This window comes from Vanellus vanellus (assembly GCF_965231255.1).
Source record: "Vanellus vanellus genome assembly, chromosome: Z".
NCBI classification, from domain to species: domain Eukaryota; kingdom Metazoa; phylum Chordata; class Aves; order Charadriiformes; family Charadriidae; genus Vanellus; species Vanellus vanellus.
This window is the reverse complement of record NC_138908.1, coordinates 86454411-86479452: the sequence shown is the minus strand read 5'-3', so window position 1 is coordinate 86479452 and position 25042 is coordinate 86454411. Positions and strand designations below refer to the sequence as shown.

The window sequence follows — 25042 nt, the reverse complement described above, 5'->3', positions numbered from 1 at the left end:
CCGCCCCGGCCATGTCCGCCGCCCAGCTCTACACCAAGGTGAGCGGGGCGGGGGTGGGGGTGTGTGTGTGCGCGCGTGGCGGGGGGGTCTTTTTTGTATTTTTTTGGGGGAAGGTGGGTTGTTTCGCCGTCATGGAGGGGACCCGTGAGGGAAAGTTGCCTTTCCCCCCACCCACCGGTGCCCGGGAGAGCGGAGGGGACACCCCCCCCCCCCTCCCAGCCCGCCCCGGGAGCCGGGACGACGGTGTTGTGAGGGGACCGGTTTCTGTGGGGAAGGGCGAACTTCGCCCGTGGGTAGCGGCGGCTTTGGCCTCGTCCTTCGCGGGGGTCCGTCCCCCCGAGCGAGTGAACGCGCAGCTAAAAACACGCTCAGCTGCCCCAAATCCTCACAGGATAAATCTATTTTTCTTCATGCTCCTAAAACACCAGGGTGGAGGGAGAAGGGGAGGGGGGGAAAATCCTTCCAGCTGCCACAACTAACCGAAATGCTCCTGAGGTGCCCGGTTTCCAGAGTCTGTTTTGTTCTGCAACTCCTAAATATAATCCCGAGGAAGGGGTCCGACCGACCGACGGACCAACCGAGCGCTCCCGCTCCCTCACGGCGGCGAGGGAAGGTAACATGGCTGATGGCCTCTCCGGGCGCAACGCGCCGCCGGGCTGGCACCCCTGTGCCAGCGGGATGGCAGCCAGCCGCCCTCCCCAGGGACAGACACAGGTTTGCTCCGAAAAAGTGGTCCATGTCACCATGGGAAGCGCAGGCGCTGGTTTTTAAGCGGAGCCTGGCATTCAGACAAGATCGCGCCGCTTCTTCTTTTTCTCTTTTTTTAATTATTTTGTGGCTGTGCGATACTCGGGCAGGGTGTTCCCGCTCCTTGGCCAAAGCGGGCTGGGGATGCGCCCTGTGTGGTTTGGGGGTTTCTGCTCCCCCCCCTCCCCAGCCAGAGGTTTGTGTCTGGAGAGATCTTTTGCTGATGGACTTGGCCTGATGAAAGAGCTCTTCGCACGCAGCGGGAGATTGGCCCCGTACGGAGCGATAACCGATACGGAGAGAGCACTCCCTGTGCTCCGCGTCTTCCCGAGGCTGCCCGGGAGCGCTGCAGGCAGCCGGGATCCAGGGAATGTGCTTAGTAAATGTCATCAATAACACTAGGCAGGGGCTCATCGAGAAAAGTGCTTGGCTTCAGAGTGGTTTTTGCTGAAATGCTGTAAAGTACCAGCATCATCTACTGTAATAATGAGAATTTTAGTGTTTTAAATTCTTCCTGTGACCATGATCGGTGTGGAGATGCTGCCAGACTGGCACCAGCCCTCCCAGGGAATCACTTTTTGTCCCTGTGCCGTTCTCCTGGGCTTAACTTTGCCGCAGATTTCTGTTTCTGTAACTCATTTTGCGAACAGCTTTGGTGTAATGTTGGGGGTTGCTGCTTATTTTTTTGCGGCCGTTGATATCAAACGGATGCAGGATGATATGTGAATCTGGCGACTCCTCCTTTGAACCTGTGAGAATTTAAGAAGCCCCCCTGGATTGAGCTGGGCTGTTTGTGAGTGGGCTGACCTCCGTCCTTCTCGGGAGTGCTTCAAAAGCAAAGTCTCAGGTTTGGAAAACCTTTTTCCCTTGGAAAATCTGAGGGGGAGCACAAGGAAAGCTGTGACTAAACTGCTCTGACGTGCCAACTCCAGCATCTCAGCGGATGAGTGCACGGATGCGATGGCAAGCATCCCCAGGGAGGAGGGAGGTTGGCTGCAAGCGCTGTGTTATCTGTGTCTATGGGCTGGTTATAACAACCGGGTTAATTGATTCTTAACTTGATGAACAGGTACTTAACCTGTGTCGTGTTTTTATGCTAACTTGGTTAGGTTTACACTCCTGCTCATCTGCTGAATGGGTATAAGATGCCTGATGGGGCATCGCTTGTGGTCCTGTTGCTGTATAGGGACTTTCTGATGAGGCACTTAAGAAGTGATGGGGATTTGGTGACAATCTGTGCATCTCATTAATTTTTAATTTATTTCAAATAACTACAGAGATTCTTGATAAGAGCTGGTGGTTCAGCTCTGCCAGTGTCTGTCTGTCTTGCGGGGGCATTTTGGGGACACAGCTGGTGCTGTAGGTGGTGAGGCCACTGATGGTGCCTTGAACTCATATGGGTCATCTGTGGGGCAGAGTGCTGGTGTTGTGGTGAAATTTAGGACTGTCCTGCTGGGTTGTCTTCTGTGTGGGGCTTTCCTGTTGCTTCAAAGCTCAGAGCCAGCACAGAAATGTTTCCTGTGACTTTGAATATATAAGAAAAAGAGCAAAGAAGACTTTGACAAGCACGACAAACCCAACAGGCTTAAGATGCTGAGCCCAAGGGTGCGAGTTGCTGATGGAGATCCCCAAAATGAAGCAGATGTGTTGCTCTCTAGCCTGCACTTGGAAAGCATAAAGGAGGGTCCCGGTGCTTGCTTGCACATCACCTCTGCGTGGATGTGGGCGTTCAGCCCCATGGCCTGTAGCTCTGCTGGGCACTTACAGCTCTCATACAGTAGAGGCTTCTGAGAGCGTGGTGGGGAGAAGACAACCTGCTGCGGAGGGCTGCCCTGCCTTGAGCACTCTGGTGTTGATGCACCTTCTGTGCCTGGCTGCCAGAAGATGCTCTTATAGAGTAACTGTGCATGGGGTGAACCAAGGAAAGGAGGGGGGAAGAGCTGGGGAGCTTCAGTGGGCTGTTACGGTTCAGGAGATGACTTTCCACATGTGGAGGTGGGGCCTCCTGGATCACCTTGTCGGCAGGATGGGGATGAAGCTTTTTGAGGGAAGGTGGACGATCCGGCTTGCTGGAATCAATACAGCTGTCTTGCTAAAAGCCTATTGATCCGACGCACAGTGTTGCATTAGCAGAGCCACACCGGTACCTCCCTTGGAGTCCTTCCTCCTCCTGGTTGAACCAGGATGAGAGAAACTGCTGGGGAGCCACTTCGTAGCAGCTGAGTGGGACTTCTCAGTTCCTGCCACCTCTCTTTCGTGCTGGGCTGTAATGAGAGCTGCTGTGTGTTGTGTAGAGAGCCCTTAGCTTCCACTTGATGCTTGCAGATTATTTCCTGGGACCTTGTGGGACATGCAGTATTTTCTTGGTGCTTAAGTTCATTCTTGCTAAGCCATGCCAATGACTTTGCTGTGTTAGGCTCAGTGCTGCCCTGAGTAGCACTTGAACTGGAAAGGAATCCATCCTGGAAACACCAGCAGCTGTGAGTTGCTGGTGAAGGCCCTCTCCATGTGAGGTCTCACCTGTGCCCCTTTAAGAGGAGGGATGACTAGTTGTTTAATAGCCCCCATTAAACAGGATAATTAACAAGCTGTGCCTAATTATGAGCATGTGAGTGGCTCCAAAACTGCATCAGCCTTCAAGCAGGTAGAACTCCACTTGGGTAAATAGTTATGGGGAGACCATTATAATACTCTTCTTGCTCCTGATGCGTGGGGACTTTGGGATTATCTGGCTGTGGATTTTATTTTGTTGCAGAAACAAACATGAATTTAGTGTGACTTGCATCCTAGCAGAAGAGGAGCTGTATGGAAAGGGTGCAGACGTGGTCCTGGAGCCACCGTCACCACTGCATGCAAGGGGAGCAGGGGAGGTGACAGCATCGAGGACTCCCACTTGGAAAAACCTGTTCCAGATGGAGAACTCGTGGAGCTTTGCCTAATGCGTATGGCCCAGTTACTCCTTGCAAACATCTTTCTAAGGCTGCCAGGGGCTGGTCCTGCTCCTGCCACGTCCCTGGGGTTCCTGCTGGAGCATGGCAGTGGTGGGATGTGCCCAGCCAAACTGGTTGGAGCTGGGCAGGGGAGTTGCTCCAACCCTATTTAGCTGAAGCGGGAGGCAATGGCAGCTCCCTGCATGCAGCGCTCTTTCCTTCCTCTCCAGCCAGAGCCCTCCAAAGAAACCTGTTGCTGATGCAGCTAAACTACAGCCAAGGTAACTGCAGTCCAATCCCCATAAGCCTGTGCAGATGCCAGCATTACTCTGTAATGAGATAACGGGGACGCTCCGCTCCTCTGAGCTGGGTGCTGGGCAGGATGGAGAGAGGACATCGCCCCTGGAAGATGCCTTCTCCAGCAACGGTTTGATTTGCAGCGTTAAACCAGAGATTAGACTTGTTTGCATGGCTGGCCTGCGTTATTGTAAGGTGAAGCTCTTCATATGATTAAAACAAATATAATTGCTTTGGCTTCTGGATGTTCTGCTCTCTTAAAGGTACTTCTTAAAATATGTTGATTGTTAATTTAAATGTAGCCTCTGAACCTAATGCAAAATAGTGCTTCTGCCAGGCTAGGGAATAAGCTGTGCCTTTCTGCTCATGGGGTGTTGTGTAGCTCAAGATATGCTCTTCAGAAGGTTTTCAAGCTCTGGATGAGTAAGAAACCAGAGTATTTCTTTCTTTTTTTTTTTTTTTTTCTTCCCATTGTGCAAAGTGACTGTTATTTGCCAAGTATTTTTTAATAGATGATAGAACTCAATGCATTAAAAAAAAAAATCCTCTTCTAATGGCTAGTGTTGGATATAGAAAACTCCCTGGTTTTTGCTTAAGGTTGTTGTATTAAATAAAGCAGCTGGAATGAATTGGTGGTTTCTGACCCTGGGGAAAAACTTTTCAGCAGTGAATATTGCCAGTGTGATTACACACTGATTGAGTCAATGAATTGGCATAAACCTTCTGGCAGAAAACCTTTCTGAAAATGATTTATCCTTGGGGCTCGGGGAGGATTCATCCTTAGAGGGTGCCTGTGTTTGGGGGTTGAGGAGCGGCTGGATCAGAGAAGATTTTCTGTGTATGGTGTAGAAAAAATTATTGGGAATAAGTGTGGGAGATAGGGAAAGTTTGGGGTTCAGTCCCAGGACATCCGCAAGAACCGTGCTGCAGAGCTCTTAGGGATGCAGAGCTCCCGAACTGCTGCTCCTGTTAGGAAACGCAGGTTATACTTGAAGGTTTTGGTTGTTTTTCTTTTCCTTCTTTATTTTAGCTTATGAGAACATGTCTGGGTCATGCCACAAAGGGCGGGGACAGCTTGGAGGCCACGCTAGGATTTTTATTTAAGGATGGATCCATCGGCATCCCAGGTCTCCTCCTCATCCTGCGTAGTTATTAGCTGCAGTCGCAGAGAGGAAAATCATTGAAATGTAAAATATGATTGCTCCAGCCGGCTCGCTGCAGCTGGGGACTGTGCCAAGGGCACAGCCACCTCCGCTACTGCTCAGGAACCTCCTCGGCTTCCCTGGGACATCATGGAGGAGGGAAAAGCAAAGCCGAACTTGGTTTAAATACCATTCGGTCCACTGGTTATGTGGCCTTGAGTAGGTGTGAGGGGGATGAGAGGTGGGTGCTGGTGGCTTGGTGGGCATTTCCCTTCTTCAGCAGGCAGGAGGTGGCCGGAGTTCTCCGTGTGCTCTGCCGGCATTGTGCAGATGGGTGTCCTGCTGCAGGGCATGCCGTGGGCTTTGTGCTGCAAAAATAACCACATTTTCTGTTCATGCAATTGTTCATCTCGGCTGTGCATTTAACAGCATCTGTGCTGGTGTTAGAGGAGAGCCGCTGAGCTAAGGAACATGGAGCTCAGTGCAGGTGCTGGGGCACAGCCCCAGGAATGACTCCAGCAGGGCTTAATTAGCTCGATTCCTGCTTTATGTGCTCTTGCTGGTTGGGATTAGTCAACTTGCCTTTTTAAAAAAATTATTTTTAAGAATTCCTGCCCTGATACTGTTTTAAGGGTGTGAAATCTCAATGCACAAGTCCCAAGTTGCAGCTATTTGCTGGGTTAGCTCCGGGGCGCAGGATGGAAACCTGGGGACAGCAGTGGGTCCGGAGCCTGGGGCAGCGCGTGGCTCCTGCTGGTCGTGTGGGGTGGAATAGGATGGGATGGGATGAGTCGGTCCTACCCTTTTCTGCCCTGAGGAAGGAGTTTAACCGAGGGTATTTGTCACAGGCAGCCTGACTGCCTTTGAGGAATGTGTTTACAACGGAGGATTTTTGCTTCATTATTCTTCTCTGCTGCCAATAACCGGGTCTAGGAAATTACGACCCTGAATGTGAATGCGTGCATCCATTCTGATGACCGAGAAAGAAAGTTATGTATGTTTGTATCTGTATTCTTATATATGTACATGTTTGAAGCTGATCTCGGTTTGCTGTAGTGTAGTGCAGTGCAGTTCTAGGCACGTTGGAATTCTAACTTATACGCCGATTGGTTTATAGCTCTGGCCAAAAAAGGAGTAGTGTACCCTTACGGCGATAGTTGTCCGGGAAGGAAACCACAGGAGTAGCCTAACTTTACCGTGAAGGTGGACTTTGAACCTTCTGAGTTAGTCAGCGGTGTAATAAATAGCAGGTAGCGTAAGTGAAGCCCTGAGTCGGGTTTTTTGTGGTATTATTGTCCGCTCTTTGACCCATTCTGCAAACAGAGGCATTTTGTGGTGGTTAAAGGAATATCAGCATGAACCACAATTCAGGTCAGGAAAATGACTGCTTTTATTGCAGCAAGACCCCAAGCTTTAGCAGGCACCTGAAATGTTTGCAAGACATTTTAGTGAGGAATTTGCTATTTAGCAAAACCGGACAAAAATTCACTATGAGCTTTCTGTGTCTTGAGTTGGTTGTGTAAAGCAATTGTCCTCATATGCCTCTGGCTCGCTGCAGGGCACATTTCATGCGGTTGGGTTTTGGCTTAGCCTGATTCTCCAGAAATGAGCAGACACCTGTCCAGAGATGGTGGCAGGGCTGGGGGGGGACCAGGGCCTGGTAGGTGATGGTTTTCATGTGGCCTTCCTTATTTGAACACTCTTTAACGTGATGCCCAGGTCATGGTAAACTCATCAGTTTTACTAATGAGGCTATTAAGGATTTGATATTTATTCCTTTCCTGCGGTATCCAGAAGGTTTGGAGAGGAACACCCCTACAGGGAAGAGTCTGCAGCCTAGAAATGTGACCTTTTCTCCAGCTGTGCGCTCCTTTTGTCTTTGATTCATCTGTGTCCAAAGTTTTCTGCAGCCAACTGAAACCTGTGAGTCATGGGAATGGGTTAAACGTGTCAAAGGCTGGACTACAGCACTACAAGAACTATAAGCGACGTAGGTCTATAAATCCTTACTGTAAGGAATATAAGCCCTTAATTGCAGGGTATGGCCCCAAACCTGTGGCTTGGTGCAGGGTGGTGGGATGGTGGTGCAGCTCCTCCAGCTGTGTGTGCTCCTTACCTGCTGTGTCATCATTCTTCACCATTTTTAATCAAGTCCTACTTGATTTTTTTTTTAAATACTTATTTTCTCATCCACAAGCAGGTTTTTTTTAGTACTGGCTTTTAGTCCCTTGCACTTGTCTGTATGAAGCTGGTGGTGCTGTTAGGATGTTCAGACCCTGCTCTGGCAATTACAGCAGATCACCAACAATACTGTGTAATGCATCTCACTGCCCTCCCCAACTCTATTTATGGTGTAGGGCAGGTTGTTGGATACCCTGGCCATGTCCTTAACGCATGGCCTTCTTCAGTCCATGTTTCCTGTTCCCATATGGACATCGGTGGTGGTACCAGTGGGGTGGTTTTGTGTTGTCTGGGTGCTCGATGTTGGTGTGCTCGAGGTGTTTGGTGCTAATGTGGCTTGGCTTCTCAATAGGGGTTGTGTGCTGTGTCCACCTGTCCGTTCTACCTTTTGGATGTTCTCGTTGGCTCTCATCCATCCTTCTGCCCATGACTTGTGCTTCCATCTTAGCCCTTTCTTGAAATCATGTCTTCTCCATGCATGAGGTTGACCAGCCCTTTCAGCTCAAGACCGCTTCCCATCCTGCTGAACTGCGGGCAGCCCTGTGGGGCTGATGGGCTCCACGAAGAGATATGTTTCACTTGGTGGCTGCACCAAGGTGTGGAGCCAGCGCTTAAAGCCAACTAATCCATACCTTCACCATTCCCGTGAGTCATCGCCCAATCTCCCTTACCATAGTCCCACTGAGGTGCTGGTAGGATGTGCTAACCACCATTTACAGGGCTGTTGAGAGCAGGATGTGTTGCTGATGAATCACAGCCGCTACTTATCAAAATGACGCGTTACATCTCAGGGATGTGTCCTGGCGAGTCACCGCTCTTCAAAGAAAAAAGACCCTTAATGTATTTAAAGATGGCTTTTAATGGAGGACAGTGATGAGGGACTGCCCGGTTTCTTGCGAAAGCCACGCAGGGATGATTTCAGGTGGCTCGGGCAAACCTCCAGCTGCCAAATCCCTGAGCAGGCTGGACGCAAGCAGGCAGCCAGAGCCACTGACATATGTCTTAGCAAATGAGTGTCGAAAGCTGTTTAAAAAAAAAAAAAAACCCAAACAAAAAACAAACCATCTGATCCCTGTGACTGCCACGAAGCCGGTTGCTGATGCTACGCCCCAAGCGAGCAGAAAGTCGGTTTAAGCATATCTCAAGGCAGTGAGTGGATGCTGAGACTCTGAGATGATGGAAGCTCTAATTTTCAATCTAATTAAGCTGAGTAACTCCCTTGTGGATTTATGCTTCTTAATTACTTTGAGCTCTGATAACACGGGTGCTGTGGGTATCGCTGATCTTTTGGCAGTAAGTGTGATGTCCAGCTTGGAGAGAGGAGCAGTACCCACCGAATGCTTTGGGGACAGCACGGGCTTCAGTCAAGGATTTAATCTCCTGGTGGGGTAGAGATAGAGAGCTGGAGGTGACTTTCACATGGCAGTACTGGACCTCTGTGGCCTTGGATCAGTCCCACATCTCATTTTAGGACCACAAGTCCTGGTTTAGAGACGAGATGGAGGTGCAGGAGAGGAAAGTCCTGCTCCGGACCCACACAGACCTCAACGAGAAGTGCGTGTATGAATACTGGTGTGGCTCTCATCAGCCTTTCCTACGGTGGTGGAGTGCCCGTTTCTTGCCTAGCTGATGTCTGCTTTCACCATCACGTTCAGCGGTAAGAAATAAAATAATTAAGGAAATGAAGGACGAAGTGCTCCTCATCCAGTGTCACGGTGCTGTCACCTTGCTTTCCTGTTGCCACCTGGCCTTGTAAGAAATGACTTTTCTACTGGGATAGACCATGAACTACCATCTGGTAGTTAATGGTGCCCACAAGGCATGTTTTGGCTGAAACAAGAGCTTTCACACCACTACAAAGGTCTTCTGGAAGCCGCGCCTGCATGGGGTGTGAACATCTCACCCAGGGGCTGGTGGAGAGCTGCCCTTGGGCTGTCTACAGGGACTTCCCTACTCCCAATATTGGGGTTTTCTCCCCTAGATTTTGGTGTTAGAGAGATGCAGTTTGCTTTTCCTCTCTTGTCTGGCTGTGACACCCTGAAGGGCAGCTGGGGACGTGTTGTTTGTGGCTGAATGGCTTTCAGTGGACTGAGGTCCCTGCGTGAAGGACTCTGCTTTTGAGCTGAACTTGCCCTTGGCTCTTCCCCAGCACGTATTTTATGACCCTGGGCATTATAAAGACCCTGGCCAGAGAGGCGGGAAGGTCATGTCACGCTTCTGTAGAGCCTAGAAATACCAGGTTTGAGATCTCTTGCTCTGCTTTCCTTCTGCTTTTTTTTTTTTTTATTATTATTTTCTTTTCTAAAGCCTTTGGTTTTGTTTGGACCCTGCCCCAGCGAGGTGAGACCTTGTTCCTCCCTTGTGTGGAGAGGCGAGATGAATGCTTGTGCATTGTCTGCCTTGCTATGGAGGATGGGTCAGAGCTCTTAAATAAAATACTTCCTTTATTAGAACAGAAAAACAAGAAGGAAAAGAAAAAAAAAAAAGAAGAAAAAGGGGGGGAGAAAAGAAGAAAAAGAACTGGGGTGCCTTAAGTGTGCAAATCTGAATTCCAGAAGATATTGATGCTCAAGGTTAAATAAAGGGCTGGTGCTTTGGGTGCAACTGGTGGCAGGAACGGCTGTGGATTTCAGCCTGGCAGTGCTGCTGCCGCCCTGGGGGTGATTTCTGCCGCCCGGCCCCTCGCCTGCTCGCCAGGAGCTGCTTTGAAGCCTTGTGTGCTCTCGCCGTGCCAAAATAAACTTGGAGTCGAGGCTGTCGGAGCTAATCTTCATCCTTTCACGCTTTGCCCTCCCTGCTGCTGTTCCGGTGAGCAATGGCTGTGCTCGCACCCACTTATTTTAGGGAAATCAATCCCTATCATGGGAGTGTGGGGACCATCCCCGTGATGCCAGATGGATACGAGCAGTGCTGCTCAGCTTTGAGAAACACGGAATGTCCATTCGCTTAACCCTCAAGGTGGGTTTAAGTCATCCTTAGGAACAAAACTTGCTTGAATTTGCCTTTCAGCACCTGACACTCCATGCTGGAGAAGATGGGATGGCCGAGATTGCTTCAGACCGTGCAACTCCTTACAGTCTCCAAAGAGCAACTTGCATCCCAAAGTCCAGCACCAGGCAGAAAAAACGCTGATCTTGCCCAAATGTAGCCTCCTGGGGCTGCCCTTTTTGTCCAAGGAGCGGTATGGTGCAGAAATCCATATACGAAAGAAGAGTCTGTTCTCAGAAATAGAATATTCTACTTGGCAATGCCAAAAAGTCTGTAGAGTCTCCAAGCTTTCAGAAATTTCTTTTATATTTTTTTATTTTTTTTTACTCATTTTTACATTTTTGACTGGAAAAGGTGCTATCTCCTAGCAGACTTTGCTCTGGTACAAAGTTTCAGCCCTGGAAGGTCACGTGAAGTAAATCAGCAGAATGCAAACTCTGCTGTTACTTGCTAAACTTTACCCGGATCTCATCTAATTGCTGACTTGGTAAGTACTTTGGAGCTCCAGCTCTTTTCCTGCGAGGAGGGAGCTCAGCCCCAGCTCCAGTCCTGGTGGCAGTGCTCGTCTTGACTGAGCATCCTTCCGGAGTCCTCACATCCTCCTGCTCCAAAAGATGATATTTTTGAACCCTTTGGATATAAATCCCGCCTGAGCTATTACTTGCTGTTATATCCTAATTTTAAATGGTGTTTTCTTTTTACAGTAGTAGGTTTACTGTTTTTTCTCCTTTTTCTTTTTAGCGTCAGATGACTGCTTTAATCAATCATTTGCGTCGCTAATCTCTAGCACAGTGGTTTTTAGCGTCGTTGTGTGAAGAGCGGACTGGATGTTGTGGCTGATAGAAAATCCCCGGGACTTTAATGCGCAGGAGTGTTTTTAACTATCGGACCATGCAGTTCATAAGTTAGTGAGGTTTCATCCTTTTAGCAACTCTGAAGGCAGTTTCTTGTCTCTCCACATACAGTACTAAAGGCTAAATATTTCTAAAGGAAAAAACTTCCAACAACAGTTTAATTTTCCTCGGTAATATTTTGGGGGCAATCTGTTGGCGACTGTTTTATCCAGCATGCCATCTCTTGGCTTATAAACCTTTTTGATGTGGCTCATTCAGGGGAAAAATGGCATTACACACTACCTCAATCACTCAGATGTCAGAGAGGATATCGCGTTTGACTAATCAGGGGAAATTTGGGAAGATTTAGTAATGCCAGGAGACATGACCCACTTACAGATAAATGCTTTTCAGACAATAGAGGTTGAGCTATGTGGTGGGGGAGGGAGAAACATTCACAGGGTAGAAATAATTATTATTTATAATTTTAAAATTATATTTTATGATGCTGTTTCCCAGCTTTCTTTTTCTTTCTTCTTTTTAAAAAAAAAAAAAAAGAAAATGCTGGCACTAACTGATTTTCCATAAATCTGTGTTATCTGGAGGTGGGTGCCCATCACCTTTGGGATGCTCCTCCAGTCACAGGGGACGGCTGATGGGTGTTGTGATGGAGGGTGTTGGGGAGATGCGGTCCTGCGCGATGTGGCTCTGGTTAAGCTGTTGATGACCAGCATTGGCTGGTTATGGGGATGGGGAACCTGGTGTGGGAGTTTGCCTTGAGCGTTCCAGCTCAGGAAGGTGTCCACCCGATGAAGTGCATCTTAGGTATGTAAGGACAGAAGAATATTAATCCGTGAAGCCAAGTTTCTGTGTTTCCTTCATACCACGAGCCTTACATGTGGTTCATCCCTATTCCTGTGTAATTTGGGGCTTCTGGCCAAAACAGAAATTGCAGAGGTGTAGCACTACGATGTTGTAAAACTGCGAGAAAGCCAAACCTGATGCTTAAATTTATAATATAAAAACTTTTTCTTCAAAGGCAACAAAAGAGAGCATTCTCCAAGTAGTCACTACGTAATTTTCAGCGCTGCAAGTTCTGTCAAGCAACTTGTTGTGGCTGTTTCTTTGTGCAAGGTTTTATCTTGGCAGCCATGTGAGTTGAGCAAAATCAACTTAGTCTCCTCAAAACTTCTTATAACCCCATATTAAAAATACCTTTGCTATCCTTCCAGAATATAGCAACGATCTTTCTGTCTTAATTTCATACTGGAGCTAAACTTTTGACTGTATTTTGCAATTTGCCGTGCTGGTGTGACTGTCCACCGTGATGGAGCGATGTCAGAGCTCACCTGAAAATGGGAAGATGCGCTTTGCTGCACGGGCAGTGTTTGCAGGGGGAGAAACTCCACCCTAAGGATGTGCTGAAACCGCTGCTGGCTTCTGGAAGGGGGTCCAAGTTTTCAACCTTTTATTGTTATTTTTGAAAACAACCATTTGAATGATTGTTCAGCTGCAGGTGGTTTTTAATGCTGTATTTTTGCCTGCAGCTTCGGACTTCATTGCTGTGCTACAGGGAAAAACAACCAAACCTGATGCTCTTGTTTTCTAAGTAGTTCGCAGAATTTTGTTCTTTTAAGAGGCACGTTATAATCCTCAAGCATCTGCCAAGCAGATTAATGCTTTCCCCAGGTTAAAGTCTTGCTTCTTCTGCTTTTAAACTTTGAAGCTAGTAAACAGACAGTTTTTTGGGTGCATCGCTGTTGGTAAACTCTGCTTTTATATGCTGTTAGAGTGGTAGCTGGAAGATACGCAGCCCTGGTGCTTGTCTAGATGAATCCATTGCCTTCGCACATCCTTCGGGGTGTTTGGTGAATTGGTCATTGGGGTATTCCTGGGGGCTCTGAACTCCAAATTATGGTTGTGCCCTATGAAATACTCAAGTGGAATTTCTGAAGCGTTAACGGCGGATGTTGGAGCGCTGATTGAAGTCATGCGTGATGCTGAGAGCTCTTGTGATCTTTGGGTGACTCAGGAGCGATGGTACCCGGTCGGACAGGAAGGTGGTCTTGCTCCTTCTGTAAGCACTGGTGATGCTGATGCCTGTCTGCTCACTCTCACGTGCCTGGGAAGTGGCTGGAAAGTTGGGAAGAGCTAAAATATATCTGGGATCTGGACAAACCTGTCCTGCAGTCAGGTTAAACTGCAATCCAGTTGGTTTGTCTGGGAGGGAAGAAGCCATTTTGGAAGGACTTGGCTCCAGTCTTCCTGCTCACACAAAACCTGTATCACTTAGCAAGTCAGGACAGAGCAAAACACAGTGGCCAAGGCCTGAAAGAGCCAGCCCAGCAGCTGGATGTGCTGGAGGTGAATGCGGATCTGAACTGTGGCTCGTAAGTTGAAAGCTGAATAGCTTTTGAAACACCCCAAGAGATGGAAGAGGCCTTGGCTGCATGTGCCTTGCCTGCTTCAACTCCATAAATAGCACCGATCTCTGTCTCTTACAGGTTTTGTTCATAATTTGTCTGCTTTAAAAATTGGCTGCTTTGTTAACACGGTTGTCCAGCGTCTGTGATTCAGGCTTGGAGGTGTCTCTTGGGAGTCCATCCAAGGGATTCATGTTAGATGGTTGAGTTGGGTTGCGTTAAGTATGTTTAAGGTGTTTTATGGAAGCAGGCCAGTTAAAAATGGAGACTTGGCTTTTTTTTCACCGTTAGTTTCTGGGCAGAGCTTAAGAAAAGCTGAAGCCACCGGAGAAGCACTTGTAGATCTTGTGCTGCGGTAATAAACCTGCAGCGAGGGAGGGGATGGGGCCTCCTTCATCCCATAAACATCTTTTTAATTGCAGTGAACGTGGGCAGCTGAGGCAGGTGGGAAAACACGGTAGTGGGCTTCAGCCTCTAAGCCAGCCTTTTTGTGGGGGTGGGGATGACATGTGACATCTTGATGCATCTCTTCAGGATTCCAGTATCCCTTCAATAACCAGATGCTGCTGGTGGTGGTGTCCTGCAGCTGCGCGCCAGAGCAGTGTCCTTCCCACCAGGCAGGAGCCTCACTCCGGGCTTTTCCCATCCACGAGGATGCTCTGAGCCTCCCGAATTAGAGAGCCCCGAGCTGCCCTGTACAGGGCTAGCGGTTGGTGACTCTGCACGTCCCTTCCATGTGCTCACAAAACTTCCCGCTTTGGGGGATTTAAGCAGGTGCTGGGGGTGTCTCTTGCATTTGATTTCTGCAGATTGAGCTTATGACACTGGGGGTAAATTTATGGTAGTGAAAAAGCACACGTTAGAACTGATAATAACATTTAATTGCAGCAGTCTATCTAGCTACTGGAGCAGCCCCTGTCCTTTTATGTCTTGTGATGGGGAGAGATTTGCAACTTGTTTTCCTTGGTGTCAGTGCGAAATGAGATGAGGACTTTCTCCCATGCATGCAAATCCTGATGGGAGTTCAGAAGCGTCGGAGGAGCAGGGAAATCCTGGGTCGTGAGCTTTCCCAGACAGCATTTCTGGCTGCAAACAGGGATGCTGAGGTTTGGATGTTTCTTTTCAAATGAAGCCTTTTGACAGTGCTTTTCTGGTAGCTGATGGAGGGGAAACCTTCTCTGAGAACAGGCTAAAATACCCTTTAAACAGGTTAAACTGCTTTCCTATGAAAAGAGCTGTTGTGAAAATTGGTCCCTTGGGGTTTCTCACCAGGACATCAGCGCTGGCAACCGAAACAATCTCAGTTTATGGATGTGCTGCGCCCCTTGGTGACAGCCACGTTGTCCCCTGCTCCTGCATTGCTGTGGCCATCACTGCTATCTTTGCAGGCTTTGCAAAGACTTGGCCAGCATTGGGTTTTGACTGAGGTGGCTTCTCTGAAATGTATTAGGCTGGACCTCAGATCCACATTCCCATGGCTGGAAATAGAGGGAGCATGGAAATATGGGGACTTTTGTACCACCTCTGCAGGGGAATGATGGAAAGCATCAAGGAAAATGAAGAGAAGGTGACCAGCAGGTCCCTTGGGCATTGGGGCAGGCAGGTTTTGCTCTGCATGGGTTGCTTGGCACGTGGCTTTCCAGCATGGTACACTTAATGCTGGGGACATCCTTCGTCTTTGCATGTGGAAATGACCCCGTTTTGCAAATACGATACTGGGAGGACAGGGGAGAGATGGGGAAAGCAAATGTTTGCATTTCTCCTGTTGACTTCATCTTGCTGATGCTCTAATAGGGCCTGCTCCTCTCTCGTTCGAGTCTCTGCTCTTACTGAAGTATTTTTGAATGTAGCATTTGTTTACTGGAAGTGGGTCTTATCTCCACCGTACCTGGGAATAGGGAGGCTGCGCTTTGGCAGGAGCTTTAATAATGCTCTGATAAGGGCTCACTGCCGTCCTCACAGGGAGAGCTGGCTTATCGGGGAGCGGCAGGGTGAGGGGTGCCACAGGGAGGAGGAAAAGTGAAATGGTGGCAAAGACTGGTTGGTATTTGGCAGCCTGCTTGGCTGTGGGTCGAGGAGGTGAAGAGGGTGGGCACAGTCTTAAGACTGGAAAGCACCTATGCACTGCTTATCTCAATATCCTGGGAGGAACAGAGGCAAGGGCATGACTTCTCTATCAAAAATGAATCTTAGTGACCGTTACATGTATCAAGTCAGTGGTTTAGGTTGTTTTATTCCTTAAACATCCCATTCCTTGAGTTGAGTTGCCTTATTTTCATGAATTATATTCCAATATTTATGGTAACTTGAGAGTTGCATCTGATATTCTGAAACTTTGGGGGAAATAGCTATAAGTGATACCTTTGTGGCTCTAGGAGAAAGAGGGAATTGATTGAAGTGGAGTTTGGGATATGATAGAAACCCACTTTCATCTCTTAGCTGAGCTGTGGGCAGCTCTACAGTTGGATTGTTGGTGCTGCCTTAGTGAGGCCACTGTCCCCTGTGACTGTCCCCGAGCTCTGCCTACCCTCCTGAGGTGGTCTGAAAAGCTGGAAGCTTGAATTATGGCTCTTCTGACCTGGTAAGCTGATGAAAAATTCACTTCAAATTCTGATTCCTACTCTTGGTGCTTCATTTTATAAAAACATATATAGAAATAATCTTTTCCTCAGAATTTCTACTTAAGCACTGCCCTGAGTTTAGCTGAAACTCCACGTTAAATACCTATTGCTTGAGTAAAGGCTTATAATTGTGCTCAAAGTGCAATAATACTTGGGTTATTTCCGATGTCACCAAGGAAAGCATGACTTCTGTGTGATGCAAGCGGTAGAAAAGAAGTGACCCTTGTCTCCCTGGCCACACCGAGCCGGGGTGGGGGGAACCCTTTTCAGTTCCTCCAGGCAGTTTTGATGTATGTGGACAATAACTGAAGTTCAGCTCACGAATTTTGGTTTAATCTCGTGGTTATGCTTGATGCTTGTTTGTAACGAACAGAACTTGGCTTCTCAGTGGGTCGGTTGATGAGATCATGGCATGGGATGCTTCTGCAGGCAAGAGGTGCCTGTGGATGTGTGTCTCAAAACTGGCTTGATTTGGGGCAATAAGTAAGAAAGTGCCTTTAAGTGTCCCGAGTGGAAGGTTAAAATACCTCGAACCTTGGCAGTCGTGGTGTGAAGCAGGATTAAGATTTCTCTGGGAGTTTTCACTCTGCATTTCTTAAGCTCTGGGTCACGTTTGGCTTGGGGATAACAACAGCATCATCTCTTTAAATTTCTAATTGACTGTAATTATCCAGAAATGAAGTCGTCATTTATGCTTGGCACACACAGAAGAGCACCGTCTGCTGGTCCCTCCAAAAAGAACACGTATGTCATTTATTTCTGGGCACCAAAACCATATCATGCCATATCATGTGCTCTCCTGAGCACATTCCCAGTGCTGTCCATGCCGCTGATGCCCAGGAGCGGTGGTTCCTTTTCTGGTGCCGTCATGTGCCCATGCCCTTGGCTTTCAAAGGGGAGGCACCGCAAGGCCATCTCCTGAGGTGGCATTTGCTTAATGGGCCAGAGCTTGTGTAGCATTTGGCACCAGCTACGTTGGGGAACACAGCTTCAAAGCACAACTTTTAGGCAGTCGAAGAAAACTATGCAAGAGATTTCTTAGACTGGGGAAAGAAACATTACAGCCTTACCGCATCATGTTGCGCGCCCTGAACGTTGGTTGAGGCTTTATTTTAGGTTGGTATGACCACTTCTGTTGAACATCTGCATTCCTGCTGAAAATTTCATGGGACGAGGAGCCTTCATCCAGCAAATCGTTTCATTTCTGTCCAAATTTGGCATGTGGCACACACTTGAAGATGCTGGTGGGCACATCACTAGCAATGGCTTAACAAGAAATGCCTGTGAAAAACATAATGTTGAGGGATTTCTCTAAATTTAAGGTTACCGTTGAGGAGGAGGTGGATGAGCATGATGTCTTTTCTTGCAACCTGTGGAGTTGACAGCCGTTTGGCTTGCGGCAGCCTGTTTTCCCATCAGCTGCTGGGAGGGAGCTGGTGTGGATGCACCATGCTGTGAAAGGCAATGAGATTTCAAAGACTAATTGCTGTGGAACTTCAAATGAGTCCTATTAAGCAGCTATTGTTAAAGCAGGGATGCTAAAGACTTTGGAAATGGTTCCTAAAATACAAATTTGGACTCACTGCATGCCAGCTTTTAGGCAGAGGAGTCTCTGTTGATCTGTATGTGAGGTTTGAGGAGGCTGGGGGGAGGGTTTGGGGATCATGGTGGTGGGGAGGAGCACACCTTGCCCCCCACGGTGGCCTGACTCCCCACAGCGTGTGGGCAGTCCCAACACGCCGTGCAATTCCACATTTCCCACAACCAACCTGTTGATATGCGCTTCACAGGTTGGATGGCTATAAATGATGGCCAGGTGTGGTGACCCAATCAAGGATTATTTTTGTTTTTCCCTAAGAAAGCACCTAAAAATACCTTTTCAAAAGTTTTCAGCAGACTGGGCTTTCTCCAACCTGCGGCACAGCTCTTGCCATCATGTGCGGTGTGGGACAGAGGAGAAGACCTGCTTCTAGCCCCAAGGGGGAGATGAAAGGGCGGATAGCTGAAAGAAAGGGCAAATATGAAGGGATGTGTGTTTCTTCAGCATCTCTCTGCTTTTTGTAGTTCCCATCCCTGTTCCAGAGTCCTAAATCACTGCTGCGTGCATGGATGCGCGCAACCACTAATGCCTCTGGAGGTCCTGCAGGACAAACCCCCACACCGTGAGCAGTGCCTGTCCCCAGGCTGTCCTCCTCCTCCTCCTCCTGGTGTCCACATGTGCCAGTTTGCCCGTGGCAGTGGCTGAAGGTAGCAGGAACACCCTGAGTGGGAGCATGAGTTTGGGTGTCCCCATCCAGCCACTGGCCCATGGAGTTTGCAAAATCTCGTGTCTTGGGACTGAATATTTTGTCAGAAAGAGTGGAAACTTTTGGGCTTGTACATAATGAGCTGGGAATTGGCAGCGTCGTTTGCAAAACCTTTGCTTTCACAGCAAAACAAATGGGGCTGTAAGGTAATGTTTTTCAAATTTAACTTTTTTTTCCTTGTTTTATTCATCTACTTAGCGAGGCATGGAGTCATTGCCTATGGGAGAGAGAAAAGTCGAAATGCCGTGTTTGGTAGAGATGGATTTGAGTTATGGTTTTGCCCTAACTCGAGTGAGCCACTCTTTGTGTCCCAGGATTGTCTTCATGCACTCTTAAACCACTATAACTTCAGGGTGTATTTTCACTTGTTTTGATGCTTCTCTAATTAATAATCCTTTTTTTCCTTCCACTTTGGGTGGTAGAAGTGGGTTTAACTAGTTTTGCTTGAAACAGGTTGTAGTCCTTAAGCTGTGCTGGTGGGACCAAGTGGCTTCAAGGCAAGTGGCATCGGCTGAAGTATGAGCATAAATGCATGTCCTTCCCGAAGGGAAACACATCCCTTGGATGGGAACTGGATTTCCCGGTCTTGGGGCAAAAACCCTTGGCCCTGAGCTGGGGGATGGTGTAGTGGGATGGAAATCCCATAGCTGGGATGTTGCCGTGCTGCCGGTGATGATGGGAAGAGCCGGCGCTGAGCCTTGCCTGCGTTGAAACTCTGCACCCGCTGCCTGCTCAGCACTGTCTGTGCCCAGAGGTAGCGTGTATCTGCTTGGGAGAAATAAAGAAACACTCCTGTAACATGGGGAGGGATGTCTAAATGAGTAAATACATCTCCTGTTGGGATATGGATGTTGTCCTGTGCATCAATGAAGGAAACACACAACAGAGCAGCTTTGTGGCAATGGAGAAGGAAGAAGCAGCACCTGGTGACTGTGATAACTTTTTTTCTAAATTTTTTTTTTTTTAATTTATTTTTATTTTCTCCTGTTTGGGGTGTTTTGCTGTGAGGACACTTTGGTATTTCATGAGAGCCGTGTTTGACCTGTGTGGGAGTGTGTGTTTGTGTGCTGCTGGGGCATCCGCCCTTCCTAGGGGAAGAGATAACCTTGGATTTGCCGAATGCACGGGGGACGTTGCCAAGTCGGGGGAGAAATTCAAACCAGAAGGTGAAGGCTAGAAAAGACGCATTTGGTGGTGTGGTTATTCTTATATTTTATTTTAAGTGGGTGCAATTGCCCTTCTTGCAACCCTTCCTCCACGTGGGCAGTCTTCTGCTTTTTTATCATCTCCTTTGTTGAGCCCTTCCCGCAGAACACAACACTGTTTTGCTAATGGCCTTGCCTCTCAAATCTCCTCCTGCGATTCAAAATTCAGAGGGTGATGGGGATGGTCGTTTCCTTCATTCTTCCTTATTTAAGCTTTCATGTCTCCTACATTTATTAGAAGAAATTGTATATGGGATTTAGGGTTTGGTTTTCCAGGGATCTGCTGTGTGATATAAATAAGAGGCTGCGGGATATCAGTGCTCAAAGATCTGGAAAGCTCAAATCTCCATATTTTAGCTGGACAGCTGAAGTCACAAGGAAATAAGGAGGAAAACGTAGCTGACGGCCTAGCCATACTGTACCTTCCATTTTCTATATTAAAAAGGAAATTACCTTTTATTTGAGTTTCCTCAGAGATGTGTTTTGAATTGATTTCAGCTTAGCAATTGCAAAATTTTGCTTATTGTCTTTGTCTCACTGGGGAGAAGACACAAAATATATACGTTAATACAGAATAATGTGTCATAAAAGTGTGCATCTGAGCTCTGGCGTATGGATATCCTGGGAGAAGCGGAGCTGGGTACAAATCAAATTCCCAAAGACCTGGAAAGTACTGCAATGAAATGAAAATGCAAAAGCAGTCCTTCCCTCCAGGAGACCCTTTCTTTGCCACCCCCCAGCGAGTGGGGGTGTATGAATATTTGTTCACCACTTCAAATACTTTAATTAAATTTATTTGTTCCAGCTTTGCGTCTTGACAACTGGTGCTGTTCTCCAGGCAGCTAATGTCTCCTTGCTTATTGCTGGATTTTTTTAATTATAACCAGTAAAACGTTGCTTACTTAAATCCTTAGTAATCAATTTGTTTTCCTACAGTTGCTTAGTAATGAAAAAGATGCGAAGTTGGCTCGGGGGCCTTTTGAGCACACCCCTCTGCTTAGAAAGGGCTGAAGAAACGCCCCGTAAATACAACTATAGATCAAAACCCCTTTGAATTAAGCATGTGTGAAGTGATGCTCCAAGAGGGTGTTTTAACGCGTGAGTTCCGGAGAGGTGAGGGATAACTCTACAGGTTGATTAATCCAATTACTTCTTTCTAATAAGGTTGAAAATCCAGTCTGGTGGAGAGATGGCTCAGCAATCAAAGGTAGATTTTTTGGTGGTGCTGTTTGGGCATGGCAGTGTCTGGTGGGGAGGGCGGCTGAGTGCTGAAGTGGCAGGCGAGGTGGTGGGTACCCCAAATTTCAGAAGATGCTTGTGACACTGTGAATGCCATGTGTGTTACCGCAATTACAATCTAAAAGCAGCTGCTGTTTTTAACTTTTCCAGTTGAAATTCTTGGTGTTCCCTGGCTGCATCCCGTGTCTGGGGCTGCCCAGTACTGCTGAGCCTGGCTCCTCCCAGCATCATTTTAATATAAAATCATTTAATGGAGGGTGATCACTGCACTGGGGAAGGAACGTGCTTATGAATTTCCCTAAAGCATCACAAGGCTACATTATAGAAAGAGAACTGGGAAAACCTGAGGTGAAAGGCCATTTAAAACTACTTAATTAAAACCCAAAGGCCATTTTTTGACTGCTTCACTAATAATCAAATATATGGTGTATATTGAGCATTTTTTGGATCCATCCTATGTTCATCGAGGTGCTCAAGTGGAGTTCAGATGGGGAACTGGGTTGTGAAGACAAGATTACACCACAGCACTGTCCAAGGTTTTGATTAATCGAGAATTACATGAGAGAAAGGTAATTAATGCCAATCAACAGGGATTTGCAGAAAGTAGCCTGGAAGGGTTTAACTTGTGCAATATGACAGGCTGTTTGGTAAAAGTCATGCTATGGAGATGCTTGACCCCTGCATGGTGTTTTTAATTAAAAAAGGAAAAAAACCAAGTCTGTAAAACCCCAGTAACCTTTACTTGAATAAAAAAAAAACCCGGCTACATGGCTGAGTTAAGACGGTGGTAGAACAGGTCTCATCCTGATTCCCCTTTGACACCGGGTCAAGCATTTTTTTTCTTGATCCTGTGCAATGTGGGAATTTTTTAATCCATGACTCGAAAGAAGAGGTAATGAGCACTGGAGGAGCTGGGTTGGGTGGGTGGTGGCTGGGAGCACCCCATGGGTGCTGGACCCAGGGGAGATGCTTGGGAAGGGGGTGTTGAGGACCCTGTACCAAACTGCTGCTGCCCCGGTGCCTGCAGCTCTTCCAGAGGAGCTACAAGTCAAGTGCGTGATTATCTGGGTTGGCTTTAGCGTCGCATTTTTGTGCTTCCCTAGGGACTCCACAGTGATTTAGGGGGTTGGCAGAGCATCCCTCTTTCTGGCAGCGTGGCAGAGACTGGATGGTGATGGTCTCCCACCCAGCAGACCGATGGCTGGCGGCTCTTGGTGCGGTTCTTTAATGTGAGCGAATATTAAGTTTTGGAAGGGCTTTGCTGGGGATTGTAGCAGATCCTCCAGTGGAGCACATGCTTTAAATTCAGGCTTAGGCATCCAGAGGGGCAGCCCTGCCTTGTACCCCCTCATTTCATAGGGCTTCTGGCTGCATCCCTGCCTGTCCCGCTGCCAGCTCTCAACCTTCGCTAGTTCTGCTTCAGAGCAACCAAAGGCGAAGGACTCCTGTGCTCAATCTGATGTGAGGTTGGAAAGGCGCCGCTGCAGAAGGAGATGGACAAGACGACCTCAAGTGCTGCCAGCTCCAATTAACCAGGCACCACTCTCCTCCTGTGACATCTCGGGCCTCTGCAAGATGGTTCGTTAGCAGTGATGCAGGTGATAATGCACATTCCCTGTGGGTGAAGTCTTGTTGACCCTGGCAGAGGTTTGGTTTTATCGTTTCTTAAAGAGCAGAGGAGCAAAGTAAAACTAAAAGAGTTTTTGCGCTTCCCAGATCAAATCGTGGCCTATGAGGGGATTGCTTCCCAGCCCAGGAGGGACTGCTTTTCCCCCCAAATTAAGACAGAATGGTTTATTTGCACTGTCCCAAAGCACCTGGGGCTCTTCCTGGTTTTGCAGCATCTAATGACTTATTGCAAGAGGGATTTTGCATTTCAGCCCATTGCCGCAGTGAGAGCGGGGCTGTGTGTGTGCCCGAGACCTTGATGCTGAACCCGTCAGTCTTAATTAAGCCTGCAGTAATGAGCAGCGCTGAGATGCTGTGGAAGAAATGGTAGGGGAGATGATGGGAAGACATGAGTTGGCTGTTAGTTACGTATGAGACTATTGATTAGTCCTGGAAATCATGTTTAATTAAAGTAAAGCCTTTCAGGGTAGCAATATGGGGGGGTACGCTTGGTGTTGGGGCTCACCTGCAGCCCCGCTCTGCTCGGTGCCAGTTTTACCTCTGCCGTTGGCAAGATGAAGCTGGTGCAATGATGAACCAAAGCCTTTAAAACCCCCCTTCATTAGAAATGCTGCTAACGAGCTGGTGGATAAATGCTGGAGATGCTGCTTGTCCGAGCAGCTGAGTACTGCTCAGCTGCTGTGACACTTTATGCAAATCATCGTCTGAGTTAATTTGGGCAGGGGAATAAAATTCAACAAATAGAAATAGAGCAGATTTAGTGCTGGTGGGAGCCATGGAGCCCATCCATCAGCGTGACAGCTCTTCGGGGAGGGGGAGGAAAATATCCCCATACCTAGGAGGCACCAGCGAAGCATGTTGCTTTCCGAGCTCAAACCAAGCAGCTCCTGCTGGCGCTCTGGGATGTGCAGAGAAGCTCCCCAAAATTTAGGAGCCCCGCCTTGACAGGGGTACAGTCTGGGTGTGCATTTGTGTGCTTTCCCTGGGTCTGTCTCCATGCTGATAGCACGAGGAGGATGGGGAACATGAGCCGCAGTGTAGATTACGCTCATCTGCTTTGGCACCGGCTGTTTGGATTTGTGTGTTTTTTATCAGCTCTGGGAAACGCATAAATTGCTCATTCTCACGTTGAGTAATTAGAGATGCTTCTGCAGCACGCCGCTGTCTTTCCGTTTGCATTTAACGCTCTCAGCAAGTTTACATTTGCATTCTGTAGCTCAAAATGATGTTTTTTATGTTTTTTTTAACAAGTAAAAGACTATTATTTTTTTTTGCCCGACCCCTTCGGCAAGACTTTGGGGTAGTGTGTGTCTCTTGCTGCGTGTTGAAATGTTGATTTGCGAGTCATGACCTCTACTTCCCGGGTTTCTATGCTGAGAAAGAAGTGGCTCTTTTCCTCTTAGAGGTCTGTGCTGGGGATGCTGGGCTGGTGCTGGGGATGCGTGGCATCCCAGCATCGGGTACCGGCACTGCAGAAATTGGGTAGTGGAGGCATGTATGGCACCAGAGCATCTCTGCCCGCTCTGCACCAAGCAGTGAAACCCTCTGCCGTCCCCTCCTGACCCTTGTGAGGGTTTGCCAGCCAGCGGTACCCGGCAGCAGACAGAGAAGCCAGCTTGGGGTGAGATGCAGGGGTCAGCGGGTCCCGGAGTCACGGGACAGCTCGGGGAGCTCTGACCTAAATATGGGCTTTGCTTGTCTGTCAAGCAGGGGAAAAAAAAAATCACTCCCGGGATGAAAATCTCATTCAGAGGATGGGAAAAGGGAGGATTATGGTTTGCCATCTGCCCTGATGTTCGATATTGTAAATAATAATTAAAAAGTTAATGATACACGAGTCCCTTAACAGTGAGGTTTTTGCCCTGCTGCCGAAGCACCTCGCCTGTGTCTTGCTGCGTCACGGGTGAAGCAGTTTTTTCTCTTGAGTCACTGCCAAGTGGGGCAGAAGGGATTTTTAAAGCTGCAGGAGCCCAGGAAAGCCCTGGAGCTGGTGCCTTTCCGTGCCCTCCTCCTAACAGCACCTATGGAGCGGCTCTTCCCAGCACCAACAAGTGCGGTGGTTTGCACAAGGGCATTTAGCACAGCTAAATAACTCCATAAATAACCACCTGATGATCGTGGGGATGTGGGGTCCTGCTGTGGTAGGCATAATGCCAGTGGATGGGCAAAAATACAGTGGTGACCCCAGTGCAAATTAATGAATGCTTTAGTGCAGAGGTGGAAGAGGATGCTGTCAGCATCCATGCACAGTACCTACAAGGAGAGTCCTCTGTTGTTGTTTTTTTTTTGTTTTTTTTTTTTTTTTTTCCCTGCAAGAGCCTCTTTAAATTATCTCTGTGGAGTTAACTTTAAATATTGGTTTAAAAAAAACCCCAAAACCACAACATAGTGACAAGAAAAATGACATCCAAACCCTGAATTGTGCTGTCAGGTATGATCCATTTTAACTTAAGCTAGGGTTTGCGTTTTGTTCTTTTTACTTGGGAAAAGCAAAGTTTGGG

The 25042-nt window shown here is 47.9% G+C and overlaps 1 protein-coding gene across 1 annotated transcript in view; it reads left to right on the top strand.

Moving 5' to 3' along the window:
• Positions 1-11: 11 nt before the first annotated feature.
• The window catches only part of MYO5B (myosin VB), a gene marked incomplete at its 5' end in the record, with an annotated part of 152437 nt that continues 127406 nt past the window's right edge, over positions 12-25042 (top strand). Inside the window, one exon of the mRNA XM_082497611.1 lies at positions 12-38. Coding sequence (XP_082353737.1) covers positions 12-38 — 27 coding nt within the window. The remainder of the gene's footprint in view (positions 39-25042) is intronic.